A 16,225-nucleotide genomic window follows, 5' to 3' on the forward strand; every position below is an offset into this window, starting at 1 on the left:
GGCTGCTCCGGCCGCGGCCCCGGCGCCGCCCAGCGCGGTCCGAGAGCCCCCGGGAGCGCAGGGCTGCACCGGGCCGTGAGGAGCCGCCTGACCCCGCCGCTCCCGTGCGGGCCATGGCGAAGGGGCTGTGCCTCAACGGGCGCAAGCGGCCCGGCGAAGCCGCGGAGGGGCCGCGGGCGGCGCGGAAGAGGCGGAAGGCAGATGGCGGCGGCCCGGGCCTGGGCCGCGAGGTGAGAGCCGAGCGCCCGGTGTGAGGAGCGCGGTGCGGGCCGTGCTTCCCTTGCGGCCGCTTGTCGGCGGTGTTTGCTGGGAGCTCAGCAAAGCCGTGTGCGCCGGCAGTGTACCGGGAGGGTAGGGTACAGCCAGTGCCTGCAGGTAGCATCATAGAACGTCCTGAGTTGATCCACAGGGCTCCTCGAGTCCAACTCCTGGCCCTGCACAGGACACCCCAGCACAGACACACACCCACCGTGTGCCTGAGAGCATTGTCCAAACGCTTCTCGAACCTTCCCAGGTTTGGGGCCTTGACCGCTGCCCTGGGGAGCCTGTTGATGGCTTGGATTGTGCTGCAAGAGATGTGGAAAATAACTCATTTGGAGTGCTCCGCATTACATTTAAGAATTTTTGTTAAAAAAAATAGATACATTCTCCAATATAATCTTCTCGTAAACAAAGCAGATCTTGAAAGGAATGTTGTGTGTGCTCAGCACACGCAGCCCTGGAGGATGCAGAGCAGCCCCACCTCACCCAGGGCACACTGAGTCAGTGCCCATGGCTCAGGAGTTGGTGTGAGATCAGCCTGTGAGATCAGGCCTGTTTGTACCCGGTTAGAGACAAATTCCCGTGGTTGGCAGTACCCCCTCCTTGGTGAATCAAAACATCTGCTTTTTGTGTGGGTTTTTCTGCAAACCTTTAATTAGGCCATAGTGAAAACAACGGTGTCATTACTTGTCAGCATGAGAGATGAGGCACTAGCAATTACACCAGCCTGTGCTATTATTGCCAGATGATTCTTAAACATTGGAACCTCTCTTTAGCTTCCTTACCTACTGGCAAATGTCTTGAAGAGCACACCAGCTCAGTCCCATGTGAGCAGGCTCTGTCCAAATTACTGAGCACGCGGCTTGTTAGTGTGCAGGGGAAAAGAACTTCCAGTGGTTATTCATGCTGTGAGGTTTTACATTCTCTAGTGTGGTGTTTTTCCCTCTGTATGCCTTGATGTCTTTTTATCACCTATGAAAAGAGTATCTTTAAAATTTTTACAGGAGTTCTTTGGAACAGAACGTCTGGTCAGTGGAGGTCACCAAAATGCAACATTTACTTGCTAATTAGCCTTTAGAAGAATTTTTGTATCTAGGCTTGAAGAATTTCTGTGTAGAACTGTGTGGCACAGTCCCCACCTCATCTCCTCAGTGCTTGCTTTCTGCAGCTTCCTTGGATTTTACTGAAGCATTTTTCCCTGCAGGGGTCAGCAAACCCTTCTGGCAGAGCAGATCCCACACTGTAGATAGAGAAAACCTCACATGGTGTGAGTGGCTGTATGTAACACTTGTACAAATGTTTAAAGCTCTACAGGAACAAGTGGGGGAAAGGGTTGAGAGATGAGGATATTGTGTTGCATGTCAGTTATCTCCTTACTGCATACATCTTATGTTAATTTTTATTAAATGACTCTCTGAAGTTAGAGTACCTGGGTTACTGAAATCTTGATTAAATGGAATACTAAAATGGGATCTGAAATGAAACTTGTGTTCATAAAGAATGGAAGAGTTACTTTAATGTAGCTGGATGTATCCAAATAGTTTCTTTTTCCTTCTTTTTTCATGGACTGGTGTGATTACATGAAAGCTTTCTTTACCAGCTTTTCCCTTTCCACAGGAAAAGTCGTGTCATTTGTCAGCAGCCCTGCTTGGCGAGGACTCCGAAATCAGCCAGGACCACCTGTATGAGCTGCTGAAATATGCAGCTCTGGGGAAATGCCACAGTGCAGCACAGCCCAGGTACATCCACAGCTGCAATCAGCCTGGTCTCGTGTTCTCCCCTGGTGTGCAAACATTCCTAAAGCAATATTGGCCATGCTTTGGAATGCTTGCCATGGAGTTGCCATAACCAGCAGCCTGGATTGTGCAGATACAGTTGTTGTTAGACTTGGCCAGAAAGCAGAATTCCTCTTCTGGCTGAAATCCTACCATTCCATGGTTTTCTTTCATGCAGTTTTGAAAAACTAAATGACTCCTGTGGAACTGAAGAAGCTCCACACACTGAAAAAACAAAATACCCTGTTAAAATATTAACACAAATATTAATGCATTTCATGTTAGATATAATTGAAGCAGAGTGTTCTAGAGCATTTTAGAAAAAAAAAAAACATTTTAGTCACTTTTTCCTTTCTCTGGGCCACTGGCCACTTCTCAGTACTGGAAGGGAAAGGTTGAGGAGGACGTATAACCTTGAATGGCAAAAATGAATCTTCAAATGAAACTCAAAGCAGAAAATATCCCACTTTAGATTTTAATAGTGAATAGAAAATTATTTTGTGAAACTTATTTTGATGCATTAATTCACCAGACTGCATCACTACAGTTGAAGTTGCTGGTATATTCACATTCTGATGCATATGAATGAGGTATACGTGTCTTGAAATGGTATGGAGCAGAAATTTGCAATAACTCTTTCTCTGTCTGCTGTATTCTGTTGCTTCCAGGAATATGTGGCTGTTCAAGATAAGCTATAAAGCCTCTTCTTATTGAAGTCATTTGGCACTTTGCCATTTACTGACTTAAAAGCTGGGCTGGTTCCAACTTTTTTTTAAGAGTGTTTGATAGATAATTGTTTTGCTTTGATTTTTTATGTTTTGGTTTGTTTTTTTTAATTATTGCTCTTTTTTAACTGCAGCTGGTGCCGTATTTATCACCAAAGCCACCTGGCTGGGGTTGTGGTTGTTGTTCTACATGAAATGAGCCAACTCCATTTCTACAGATTCTATTTACAGTTCAAGCACCTCAGGAAAGTGTTCCGGCATGTAAGTCCCCAGACTGCATCGGTGTCTTCTAAACTTCTTTCAGTCCTGAAACCACATCCCAGGGATAATGGCTGCAGTGGAATTACTGCCATTCCCAAGGATGTGGCCATCCTTGACAGCAAGTGGAAGGATCTGTTTGCAGCAGTTGTCAGCTCAGAACAAAGGAGCGGGACTTTGGTATTAGGAACAGGATTTCAAGACATGTGTCTTTGAAGCCTTACCAGGTGAAATGTTCATTGATGTTTCAGTCCTCTGACCGTTACGTATCCTGTACCTACAGGATGCCAATTAGATTATAAATATCAAGGATTAATTTCAATAATTTGGAATTTACTCTGAGTGAGGAGGGTCTCAATAGAGTTATGCTAGTCCCACTGGTTGAAAAATACCACTTTTATTATTTGCATTTTGTCAAGTTTCTCCCATTTCCCAAAAAGATTATTTAAATAATTGTTTTAATCTTCTGACTTACAAGCAACATTTTTGAAGGAAGATAGAAAGAAAGAAGGACTCGAATTCAAGCTTCTAGAGAGTTCTTTCTGAACTGCAGCAAATGTAAATCACAACTTAACTGGAAATACTGGAACTGGCTTTAGTTTCTATCAAAGAAGGTCTTGAGATTTGCCTTCTTGATTGTATCAGGCAAGGCAAATCTGTCCTGTAGTACAAAGAATCTTGTATCATCCCTCGTTGGAACAGGTTTGGTTTGTGTTGGGTTTTTCTACTTGATAAAACACCAAATGTATTTCCACTATTTCTTTATCCATCTTCCTTTGAATTTGGCTGGTTTGGGGATCAATAAACCCCTCATTTGCTTGTTATTTCTGTCTGTTGTTCAAAGTAACTAACATGTTTTCACATTTTCTTTTTTCAGAGATTCACACTAGCACCTTCCGCTAACTTCCCAGTCAGCCTGTATGGAGAAAGAACAAACCCGAAACCTCAAAACACTCCACAAGGTATTTTGTTTGGGTTTGCATTGTATTTTTCAAGAGAGTGACTCACTTTGAACAGAAATTTATGATTTTGCATCCTCTGCAATCCCAGCGTTCTGCCATGGTAAACTTGTTTAGAAAGGAACACATATAATGGCTTAAACCATCAGATTTCTTATCCTGACTAGTTCAGTAACTCATGTTGGGCCGATTGTCAAAGTGAATGTAAAAGCAGGAAAAGGTTTTAACATATTTAATCCAAATCCCTGCTGCTTTACTACCCATTTTGTGATTATTTTATTCTAAGATGTATCTAATCAAAGAGACAGAGATATAAATTAGGTTTGAGCTAAGAAGACTGTGTGTCTTTTTCTCTGACCCTCTCTCCAGTCTGTTGTGCCAGGTAGTAATTTGGAATGGTGCAGCCTCTAAGTGTTGATCTGATGCAGAAACTGAGCTTGACAGATGCTTCTGTATTTTACAGGTTTGACTTCCACCAGCAGTGAATATGTTATTAAAAGCTCAGACTTGCAATGTGATCCCATCATTCAGAGATACGGAGAAAAAAAAAAAGGCCTTACAAGCTATACTCTAACTTTAGAAGAGCAGAAAAAAAATGATTATCCCATAGAAGGTCAGTTTTTGAGTGAGGGCCGTTGTTTTGTTGTGTTGGGGGTTGTTTTTAATTTTGACAGTTTAGTGATACAGTTTGTCATATAAGATGAGTTGTAGAAGAAAGATATTTTTCTTGTTCCTGGGTGTGTTTTCCCTCCAGGTTCCCCTGGATGTAAAGGCTACATCTCCACAGAGTGTGATCAGCAGAGGACAGACAGCAGCCCTCTCTTCGGTCTGGATTGTGAAATGGTAAAACTCAGTGTGTGTGGCCTTACAAAACAGAGTCAGGCACCCAGCTCCTACCAGCTGCTCCCAAGTGAGCCAAGCACTCTGTATTTGTGAAACTACTTCTGATGTCTTGATATCTGCTGCCAGTCCCTTCTTTGGTGGTACCAGTGCTAATGCAGCAGTGGTTCTGGCAACAAGACAGAAATAATATCCTCAGCAGAGAGCTCAGTTCTGTGAAGTCCCAGAGCAGCAGCTGGATCTGCCAGGCCTGTCAGCAATGCTGCAGTAACCCATGAGACTCCTGTGAAATTCCTCCTCAGAAATTCCAAACCTCCAAGGTTTGGGAAGGGAAAGATACTTCCCTGTCACACATCTTTCCTTTAGCCATCACAGTTCCTCTGGCAGCTGCTGTGGTGAAGAGTCCTCCTTTAGGGCAGTTTTATCCTTGCAGAGATGCCTGTTTGGCACCAGCATTAACTATTGATACAGCCTGGGCTCTACCTTTAAATTGTACAATGTCTCTGGGGCTGGTGCTGTCAGTGGCACTTGTGCAAGTGCAGAGCACAGACTGATACTGTGAAATTAGCACTTCTTTACAAGGTTTTTCTGTGCCATGCTTGCCTGGGTGTTTGCTGTGCTTACAGTGCACATTTAACAATTGAAATGAAGCACAGGAGAGTATAAACCCACCAGCTGTGAGTGGTACATCTCTAAGTCAGGGAACTCCTTCACAATGATGCTGCTGCAGCCAAAGCTGATGTTAGCTAAGGTTTTTGAGTGGCAGCATCTTACTGATTCAACAGCTGCCTCTGCTTCTTCCTGACAGTGCCTGACTGCAAAAGGGAATGAAGTCATCCGTGTGTCTTTGGTGGATGCACAGGGTCAGTGCCTCCTGAATGAGCTGGTCAAACCTGAGAGCACAGTGGTCAACTACCGCACCAGGTCACTTGCACAAACCTTTCTTATCTCTTTGTCTTTCTGAGCTGCTGCCCTTTCAAATTCAGCCTGTTACACAGGACCTTTCAGAAATTTTCAGAAATATTTAAGAATACAGTTCTTGCTGTGTGACTAAAGTGACCAACATTATGTGTACAATCTGCTGCACAGTGCCCATGGGGCTACCAGGCAGAACCACTGCCATTCTGCAGTGTCCATGGGAAAGTTCTGTTACAAATTAATGATACATGGTACAAGTTTCTCTTCACTACTGGTTATAAAATAAGATGGAGTCCATAGCTAAATTTACTCATATGTAAAAAATGCATAGAGCTTGTACACACCTTTAGGGTGAGGCTCAGGATTATAACAAAAGCAGGCAAAACTCAAGGCTTGTCTTCTTCAAAACTTCACCTGGCTTTATCGAGGATGTGATGTCCCAGTCCTCTTGGGTTACTTGGAAGCATCTCCCTTCACCATCAGACTTCCAGTAATTCGTTACCTGTGCTGTCTGATGCCAACTGTATCACTTAAGATTACCTGGGAGAAATAAACTTTTGAAGTAGATGTGGTAGCACTCTTAGCAGTTTAGCTGCAGTATATCCTCTGATGTTGGAACAGAAAACAGTAAATAGCATTCTGTGATTTGCTACACCGAGTTCATATTTTATAGGACCTGCTTGTAATATTTTCCAGCACACAGTGTTGCTAATGTGTTGCTTTTAACTCACTCAACTTTTGTTTTGAAGATTCTCAGGAATCACAAAGAAAATGCTTCTTCCAGTGAAGACAAGACTGTCAGACATCCAGACCAGGCTAAAAAAAATGCTTCCCCATGATGCAGTGTTGGTGGGTCATTCTTTAAATTCTGATCTTCAGGCTTTGGAAGTGAGTATGTTTTTAAGAGTGTTTTTCCTGACCCTGTGTTATTCATTTCACACCTGGACACTCTTTAACAATTGCTCTTTTTATTAGCAAACACTTGTTAATTCCTTTTTATTATGAATAACCCTATCTGTAAGGATTTAAAGGTCAAGAACTCTCATTACAGTTCTAAAATTTGCAAGGGGCTGTTCAGAAACAAAAGTCTGTCCAGACACAGATATTGTTGCAACTGCAGCTTTACCCCTCTGCTTCAGCCAGATGCTTCTGGTAGCTCTGTCATGGGGAGAACTGAAGTCCTTTCTGTGGGTAATTTAACCAATCTAAAATGCTTGAATCATAATTAATCTTTCTAACCCAATCTAGATCTTCCCACTAGAGTGGGAAGTAGAAAGGAGAGTTGGACTTGTTTCATTATTCATTTTGCTGTCTTGTGGATGTGAGGTATCTGTCAGAGAGAAACTGGCAGCTGAAATTAAAAGGCAGAGGCACAAAAAATTGTGGAGTTACTGTCCAGTTCTGTATGTCTGCTGTTCTTAAACTAAACAGGGAATGATTTTTCTCCTCCAGATGATCCACCCCAGTGTTATTGATACTTCACTGCTTTTCGCCAGAAGTGAAGGTCGAAGATTTAAGCTGAAATTTCTAGCCAAAGCTGTTTTAGGGTAAGATTATTACTGTACTGTCATGGGAAAGATTAGAAACTGTCATGGTGGGTCATAGGGTCTTACTCTGCCACTAATAGTATCAGAATTATTATTTTGTTACTAAGATTCAAAAGAAAGGAGCAGGTTGTGCGAGTAAGACACGGTAAAAAGGAATTTAGTGGCTGCTTGAAACATCAGGGAGCATAATAAATGGGCTTGTCTTTGAGCAAGCAGGAATGTTGTGACCCAACCAGATTTGAGTCCCAGCAAAACTCGCCTTCCTGCAGGGCTGTAGAGGTGTACTGAATTGTAGAACAACAGAGGTACTCTGGCTCACACAGATGAGAGCTGTTTCAGTTGGCAAGAAAGAAAGGTTAGTGCATGAAAGTCTGATCTTCTGACTTAAATCATATTTCTCAGTGCATCAGCTACCACTGGATAGTATCTTAGTGAGATAGTTCTCCCTGTGCTCACAGTGAATGGCAATGCTCTGCAGTTCCAAACTTCACTGAACTGGAAGTTGCCTTCCTCCCTGTGTGCAAATTGTGAGTTGAACCATTGGTCAAGAAAGAAGTAAAATTTAAAATTAGTCATGCATCAGAATAGCAAGTATTAGCACTGCTTCTGTCAAATTTCCCCTGTACTAGGCACTGGTGAGGCCACACCTCGAGGGCTGTGTCCAGTTCTGGGCCCCCCAGTTTGGGAAGGACCTTGAGACACTTGAGCACGTCCAGAGGAGGCAACGAGGCTGGTGAGGGGCTGGGAACACAAACCCTGTGAGGAACGACTGAGGGAGCTGGGGTTGTTTAGCCTGGAGAAAAGGAGACTCAGGGGTGACCTCATCACTCTCTACAACTTCCTGAGAGGTGATTGTGGGCAGGTGGGAGTCGGTCTCTTTCTCCAGGCAGCAACTGACAGAACAAGAGGAGACAGACTAAGCTGTGCCAAGGGAAGTATAGGTTGGATATTAGGAAGAAGTTTTTTGCAGAAAGAGTGATAAAGTATTGCAGTGGTCTGCCTGGAGAGGTGGTGGAGTCATCATCCCTGGATGTGTTTAAAAAAAGGCTGGATGTGGTACTCAGTGCCATAGTTTAGTTAAGGTGTTCAATGATCTTGAAGGTCTCTTTCAACCTGGTGATTCTGTGATTGTGTAAATTCCATAAACCATTTTGCTCAACATTGCCAAAAAATTTCTTGCAGTATCTTTTGGGAATATTTCACAAGAATGCTGCTGCACAGAACTTAAATCCTTTTTGGAGAGGGGAAAGCTCTTTTACCTGGAAAGGACCCAGTTTAGAAAAGACAGGATATTTGTCAGTGTGGAAAAACAAGATAACCTGCCTGTACACCTAATTTTGATGCCCTAGGAAGGAGATCCAGTGTGAACAGAGACTTGGGCATGATCCTACAGAAGATGCTAGAGCTGCATTGGAATTAGCTCAATTCTTCATTGAGCAAGGACCAACAAAGGTATTTATATCTAATTAAGATTTCTGTCCTAAAATATGGAACATAATGTTATTGTGTTGTCAAAGAAAAAAACTTCACTCCTGCCCATCCTCCTGTTGATTTAAAAGAGAAAATGGAGCTATGATAGAGGCCCCAGTTTTGACAGCTTGTTACTTCCAGCCTATATCCAGGTACCTGAATAACCTGGGCACTACCAGTGCTCAGTACTCACATCAGCCAGCATTGCTGCTGATCCTGAAGAGGACACTGGGTAAAGAAGAATTGAGACACTTCCAGCCTGCAGGAATGGCTGTAATTTTTTTAGATGAAAGGAGAGACCTTGTGTGTTATGGTAGTGATTCAGCTGGTTTTATGAGTCCCTTGTGTTGTTGATTTCGGAGAGAACTTTCTTGGAGATGATTGCCTGTTGATGCTGTGAGCGCTGCATGCTCGAAAATGACAACAGAAAATAATAAGGCAAGAAATTAATGCCCATGTTTCTCCACTGCTGGAGTGTGCCTCTGTGACTCACAGGGAAAGCACAGGCTTTTTGGTCAGTTACAATTAGCTGATGAGATGAAAGCCAGCTAATAATCTACTTCCTTCCCCAAGGTAGCAGAACTAAACTTGGAGATGCTTCTGACAGCTGAAAAACTGGCTGAGGTCTCACAGAACAAAGCTGCTCTACAGCCACAAGGATGTGGGTTCCAGAAACAGCTGAATGAGCCTCCACCATTATCCAAACCATGGTAATAAGATTCTCAAATATGTATGTTTTTCCTTCAGTTGAATCCTCAGTAAAATCAAACAAGTGCCTTACGATTTTCAGAAGCCGTCAGGATCTTCAAACAGACACAAATAATTGCAGCATAGTGCTGAAAAACTTTAAGCAGTTTCATCTTAAATTTCACAGAGTATTTCCTAGGCTTCCTTTGATGTTGTGGACAAGGATATTCTTTCAAATTTCTTACATGAATTGTAATTCTCTGACAAGCATTTCTTGAAAGTTTTTATTCCCCATATTGAAAAGTATTGTGATTCACAGTGTACTTCTCTCTGATAGTTTTTTAGATTGTCTGCAGGAGACTGGCCAAAAACCCCTCCTTTTGGGCAGACAGGGATTAGACTCTTCCGGCCTGTGTCAGAGTAACCTGAGCACTTCAAACAAACAGGTGAATGGACTTAGAGTGGGTTGGTCTAAGCATCAAAATAGTTCAAAGTTGTTCTTGTTCTGGGAGTGGGTAGATGAGTCCTATTTTAAAAGCTGACTGACAGTACTGTTAGCAATAGTGTTAATACCAGGTTAGCTAAATCCATTTGAGCATTTCGGAAATGAGCTTTGATCCTCTGCATCCTCTCCTGACTCACCCCAGAAGAATTTCTGCCTGAGGGCTTTCTTGGACAATAATGAAAATTAAAGTTGGGAGTTAAATTCAATAGCCTTGTTTCTCATCCTCTGCAGTACAATTGTCTTGTACCTCTTTGAGCCTTGTGTGCTCTTGTCCCTCTAGATTCTTCAGAGAGCCTTGGAAGATGTTCCTCTGTCCAAATTCAGTATCATTGGGTTCAGTTTGGGTCCAGAGTATCTTGCATCTCACCTTCATGCTGGACTTTATGAAAAGGTATTATTTTTTGTTTGTGAATAGTTTTCATACTGAGCTTGTAGAGATGTGATTTATCAGAGGCACTGACTAGTTAGTTCCTTTGCTTTGTGAAGTGCCTTCTCTAATCTGTGTTCCAACAGGTGAGAAGCAAGCTGACTGACATGCTGACAATTTACGCAGGTCCTTTTGACGAAAACTTTTGCATGAAGTCTGTGAAGAAGGAATTTGGGAGGTGTGGACCAATCCAGTCCCTTGCAGTGGTAACTGAAACATTCCAGGTGAGGAGCACTCAAAGGTTGCTGACAGGCCTGGAAGGTCTGAGTAAACTCTTGGAAGGTATGGATTAGAACCAAAGAAATACCAGTTATTCTGTTTGGAGTTTTTTTGTGGTAGTTGAAGTCATCAACTACAATCATTCAGGGTGCCTAAAAAGCTGCCCCACACAATAACAAGTGCAGCTTGTGTGCTGCTCAGAGGACTTGAAACACTGGGGAAGCTGAGGTGGTTTTTGTCCTTCTAAAGAGAACTGATATGTTAAGGCCTTAAACAGCCAAAGGAGAAAAAGAAAGGGTAGCATTAATTGAAGAGTTAATTGAAGGGGGTTTTAAACAGCTAGAGTATGTGGAGTGTTACATATTTACCCCCAAACTTTTTTATATTATTCTAGTTCTAAAAGAAAGCACAAGTTTATTGAGACATGACTTTTTAAAAAGGGAGGGCTAATGTGTCGCATTGGTAAACCTGAAGTATCTTACTCTTCTATTTCAAGCCATATGTCTGTATCCAGTATGAAGTGCTGGAAGCTGCCCAGCTTGCTGTGGAAAGCCTGAATGGAGCTGAGGTAGCAGGATCCTGCATTAAGGTAAAGACAAACAGCAAAAGTTATGTTCAGCCCAGGCACAGCCTCCAACACGTCTGTAACATCACAGCAGTGTGTCTGGGCAAATGCTGGCTGCTTGTGCTGTTACAATCTCCATGTCCCTGCACAATTTAGGGCCACTGGCAGAAAGGAAAAGGCTGGATCCCTCTTTTTTTCCTTTCTGCCTGTCAGCAGAAGGGAGTTAGAAAACATTCTGACCTCCAGCTGCATCTTGAAAAGGCAGATCCAAGTAACAGGGCTATACTGAGTATGGCATTGTAGTTTTATAGTGTCCCTTTATCATGACTAATTAAGTTGGCCTTCATTAGTCGTATTTATTTCAAGTGATGGAAAATAACCTGTCTACTTTTGGTAATGGGAGAAAAACACTTTAAAATAGAAGCTCAGAGCACAGAGCAGTGTGGGCTCACATGCTTCTTATTTCTGCTGCATCCACCCCAGGTCCAGAGACCAGTCACTGCAGCAATGCTGGACTGCAATGTTCTGATTAAGGAATTAGAACTGGATGTAGAAAATGAAGGTGTGATTTATGTGGCTGGTCTAAAGAAGTCATTAACAGAGACAGACTTGCAAGAAGAATTCAGCCAGTTGAAAGACCTGGAAACACTGTTCCTGCCAAAGGATCTTCAGAGTGGAAAGCACAGGAACTGCTGTTTCCTCAGTAAGTAGCTTCACACACAGCCTGCATATTTCCTTCAAATAAGCTCATTCAGCGGCCCTTGGGACTTTGCACAGGCACAGCAAGAGCTACTGAAACATAGGTAGGGATGGTATTTAAAATACTTCAGTGAAAGCACATAGTGTTTGGAGGAGCACTTTACAGCTAAATATTTAAGAGGAAAAAATACCTGCTTAAAAAAACTCCACAAACATTTACTTTGAAAATGTTAGGGAAGCTAATGGGCTCCAGTACTTCCATGTGAGGGAGGGGTGGCTACTATGCAGCTTGACCCAGACCAGTAATCGCCTCTGAAAGGTGAGAACAGCTCGGTGAGTGCTGCTGCAGCCAACTGGCATTTCTAGTCTGATGTTTATCTGTAGCAAGATGAGGATCTGCTTGCTGCAGTGATTTGTTTCTCCTCTCCCTCCAGCTCCACACCTTTAGCTCTGTTTTGTAGGTGCCAAGGAGGGTAGGAACAGCATTGCCAAAGCATGTTCCCTTCTCTGCATTTCAGAATTCCAGAAAACCCAGAGTGCTGTGGATGCCCTTGAAGCTATAAATGGATGGACCATGAAGGGTAGCAAGCTAAGAAGTAGGAATGCCCTTGCTCCAGGTCACCTCTGGAGATGGATTTGGCAGATGAATCACAGCAATGGGAAACAAGGAAAACACATCTTCTATGAGAAAATGGAGCAGCTGTCTGACTCTGTGAGTGTGAGGCTCTGCTGATGTTTGTTGCAATTAGTGAGTCCCAGGGACTGCCCTGGGAACCTGCAGTGGTAACTTTGAGCTGACTGAGGTGCAGAGCTGCTTGTGACAGAAGGGTCTCCTTGTGCTGGAACAAAGGAGCTGCCAAGGATCAGTTTCCATAGAGCACTTTGAGAGGTAATTCCACACGAGATAAGGGGATGTTTGCAGGGCACTGCATAATGTTCAAACCATTTAGCTGCACAGGGCAGTGGGTGGAGCTGCCCAGGAGCTGAAGCCTGGCACTGGAGAGCTGACAAGAGTCACAGGGAGAGGTGAGTGGCTGTGGGACTGCACAGGAAGGAAGAGCTCTAGTTGAGGGATGGAGATGCAGCTCTCATTTTTACTGTGGTGCCATTTGAGCAGGGCCTGTGGTTCTGCAGCTGGGCCACTGCACTGCCAAGTGCCAGGCAGGAGCAGCATCACTCCTGCTTTCACCTGGGCCATCCCACAGGTCAGCCTCCCCACACACTTAGAAGTATAATTGCTTGAATGGAGGACTAGAATGCTTCTGTTCTCTTATGCAGGAGCAGGATCTAAGGAAAAAGGTGAAGAAGTTAGACAACCATATCAAAAAGCTTTATAGAAGCCTGCAAAGTAACACCCTGTGTGTTGTTCTCTTTCCTGGAGTGAACAGGTAACTTCCTACCTATTTTGCAAAGAACCAAAGAAAACACAGAGCCGAGTATTTTTATCTTGATCTACTAAAAATTAAAGCCCTGCACAAGGAAGAGAAAGCCCAAGAGAAAGGCTGAAGGAGTTGTTGAGCTTAATCTTTCATGTTGGGCCAATAAAACCTCAGCCGCAAGTTCTGCACAAAAAGCAGGCCTGAGTCACAGCTCGTGTATCTGAGGGTCCACAGTGTTCATTAATTGTACAGATCTTACCAGTTCAGCCACCTCCCTCAGAGGACATTTAATCCCCATTGACAATGAGAGAAGTTTTATGTGGCCATGAGAGAATCAAGCAGAGTTTCCACAGCAGGCAGGATTTTTGCTGGGGTTTGATTTCTAAAACCACCTAATTAATGCAGCCAAGGCCTTACTTACCAGTAGTTGTGTTGTGGTACCCCACAACACTGTGCTTCAGCCACAGCTGATCAAAGAGGTGGTTCATGCCCTTATTCTCATGTGATGGACAAAAATGAGAAAACCCAAATTTGTTCACTGAGTCCTTCAGCTTTTATAAGAAGGAGCAAGTCATGCATTTGAGTTGGGCTGCAGTACTTCTATCAGGGATACTTCCAGCTGGAGTGGGCTTCCTGCATTTCAGCCCCTGGGCCTGAACTGCCACAGTCTCACTGTTTAATTATTAACCAGAGAGGTTCAATCTTTCTTAAGCAAAGCCCTGGTTGCTGAGGACATACTCACTTCAACAGCATTCTGTGTTTTCACTGGTCACTAATACAGATCACATCTACCTTTGTTTTTCTTCAGTGCCCCTCAGCCAAAGGGGCATTGTTCCTCGTGGAGACACAGAAGCAGAGCCAGAGCTGCTCAGCAGCATCTCTTCTGCCTGGCTGGGCAGCCACACCAGGTTCCCCTCCCTGACTTGCAAGGCTTCCTGAGAATAGCCATGATGCTCTGCTCCACACTAGAGGATTCATCTGAAACCAAGAGATGATTTCAGCCAAGGGCTGAATGCTCTAATTGTTCAGTTACTAATAACTTTAGGGAAGAAAGAAATTATTTATAATTTGTCATCTTCAACAGAGCAGAAGTTGTTGTTTCTTCCTCCACCCTGAACTGTAGTTTACAAACAGAGCCAGCAGCAGTTCCTGCCTTAGCAGCAGAGCATTCCCTGCGGGTCACCCCGAGTGCAGCTCGGATTCAAACAGTGCCCCAGTCTGACCTGGCCGTGGGCACTTCAGTACGTGTGGGCCTTGGCTAACCACTCCTTTCTTTGGGCTAAAACTGCATTGGTTTTTACATTTCTGAGCAAGGGTTTACCTCTCTACACCCTGTATCACCTCAGGTACCCTGCACACTCACCTGGCACCCACGGGAAGGTTTGAGGCAAGGATGGCTGTGAGTTGCACTCCACACCACGTGTCCCAATTCACTTTTCAAAGGACCATTTTCCAACTATTTGGAACTTTTCAACTATTCTTGCTTAGCACAATCTTCCATCGCCAAGGGGTAGGAATTCCACCAGCAGAACAGGTGGATTCAGGAATCTGCACCCACAGGGAGCCTGTGGAAGCCCACAGAGCTTGGCTCTCTCAGGCTGCTGAGTGGGTTGGATGGGAGCTCCATCTCAGGCTGGGAAGAGATTTCTTGCCAAGTGTGAGGTTCCTGCATTACTGTTTCCCTGAGGACCAACAGCTCAGAGGAGGCTTCTTGATTAAAAAGGATGCCAGATAATTGTGGGGTGGAAAAAGAGTGCTGACCCATGGGGTTACAGGCTTCTTACTGGCAGCCCAGCAGTTATGTGCATGAAGGCTGAACTGGGCAGAACTAACACACCTCTTGTTTGTGTTGCAGCACAAATGGATCACAATCTGGCCTTGGTCTGATGGGAATAAAAGATGATGAAGGGAGGAGTGCTTGTTAAACTGCCAAGTTTTTAAGCAAAGTCTTTTGTTAAGATATTTTTAATTACTTTAAATATTGATGTCTTTGTAAAGATCTCTTACCAGAAGAACAATAGGCTTTCACTCTGTATCTTCTACAATGTCTAAAAATAAAAGCCATTCAAAGTGTCTTAAAACACAAAACTTTTTCCATTAACCCTTCTTGCTGTAGGAAGGTTGAGCCAGGCAGGTGCTTAGGCAGGGCAAACCAGAGCAGTGCTCCCCAGGAGCTGGGCAGGATTGGCCTGTGGATGCCATTCCTTGCTGGAGACCAAGGTACCGGCTGGGGCATCTCCCCTGGACCATCCCAGGCCATAAACCAGCCAGCCAGGTCAGTGTAGAACCTGCAGCAGCTGCTCAGCAGTTAACAGCTACCCCAGGGATTGTGTGGATTTCTGGAACTGTGCAGCGCCAACTCCTGAACTGGAGTCGCTGCCTCCTTTCTGGGAAAGTGCTGTACTCAGTCCACAGAAAGGAGGAATCAGTGATTCATACCTCTTGGACAATCTCGGCTTTCTCCTCCTTCCCTGACCACCCCCACCCTCCCCTCACACGCAAAAAGTTTCCATGTAGCTGTGGGAGGGGCAAGGGATGTTTTAAGGAAAGCACATGGCTGTGTGGACTTTGCACAGCATCGCTGTCAAAAGGGAGCTGGAAGCTGGATGAGGTGATTTGCAACCTGACAGCTCCAGACCTGTCCTCTGCAGCCATTGCCACTGGAATAGAGGCTGCTTGAGCATCTCCTGTTAACATACAGAATTTCCAAGCACAAAGATGCTTGGGAGCGTTTTAGGCACTCAGAAAAAAAACTTGATAAATTAAAAGGAAATGTTTGTTAAAAGGTTTGACCATAAGATGAGGGTTTTTTTCATGTGAGTTGGAATAGGCCAAGATAAAGTTGAAATAGTTATCATTCTAGGAATTATTAAATACAGCTGATGGAATATTTACACCCTTCTACTTTCCAACCCCGAGTTCACTGGGCTGGCTGGGCTGTCTCCTTGTGTTGGGATTTGGGAGTGGCTGCATGGAGGAGCAGGCACACAT

The 16,225-nt window shown here is 44.1% G+C and overlaps 1 protein-coding gene across 2 annotated transcripts; it reads left to right on the forward strand.

The window, feature by feature from the left end:
• Nucleotides 1-15: 15 nt before the first annotated feature.
• REXO5 (RNA exonuclease 5) lies at nt 16-15,304 on the forward strand. 2 transcript variants are annotated; one of them, XM_058849817.1, is made up of 19 exons: nt 96-230; nt 1,879-2,000; nt 2,896-3,022; nt 3,897-3,981; nt 4,442-4,591; nt 4,733-4,821; nt 5,627-5,742; nt 6,486-6,624; nt 7,189-7,283; nt 8,633-8,735; nt 9,327-9,463; nt 9,778-9,886; nt 10,226-10,336; nt 10,459-10,596; nt 11,088-11,180; nt 11,640-11,859; nt 12,374-12,567; nt 13,134-13,243; nt 15,090-15,304. In XM_058849817.1, the coding sequence occupies exons 1-19, from the start codon at nt 114-116 to the stop codon at nt 15,157-15,159; spliced, it is 2,325 nt and encodes a 774-aa protein (XP_058705800.1). In that variant the 5' UTR covers nt 96-113; the 3' UTR covers nt 15,160-15,304. The 2 variants fall into 2 exon arrangements, with proteins under 2 accessions (XP_058705799.1, XP_058705800.1); XM_058849816.1 differs by lacking the exon at nt 4,442-4,591 and having other exon boundaries at nt 16-230.
• Nucleotides 15,305-16,225: the final 921 nt, after the last annotated feature.

The sequence above is a fragment of the Poecile atricapillus genome, chromosome 14 (genome assembly GCF_030490865.1).
Source record: "Poecile atricapillus isolate bPoeAtr1 chromosome 14, bPoeAtr1.hap1, whole genome shotgun sequence".
Classification (NCBI taxonomy): domain Eukaryota; kingdom Metazoa; phylum Chordata; class Aves; order Passeriformes; family Paridae; genus Poecile; species Poecile atricapillus.

Bases quoted from the DNA above. Each gene is read 5' to 3' on its own strand.
- REXO5 (XM_058849817.1), top strand. From the start codon at position 114: ATGGCGAAGGGGCTGTGCCTCAACGGGCGCAAGCGGCCCGGCGAAGCC. The intron at 231-1,878 runs GTGAGAGCCGAG...CCCTTTCCACAG, and splicing joins GCCCGGGCCTGGGCCGCGAG to GAAAAGTCGTGTCATTTGTC. The intron at 7,284-8,632 runs GTAAGATTATTA...TTGATGCCCTAG, and splicing joins CTAGCCAAAGCTGTTTTAGG to GAAGGAGATCCAGTGTGAAC.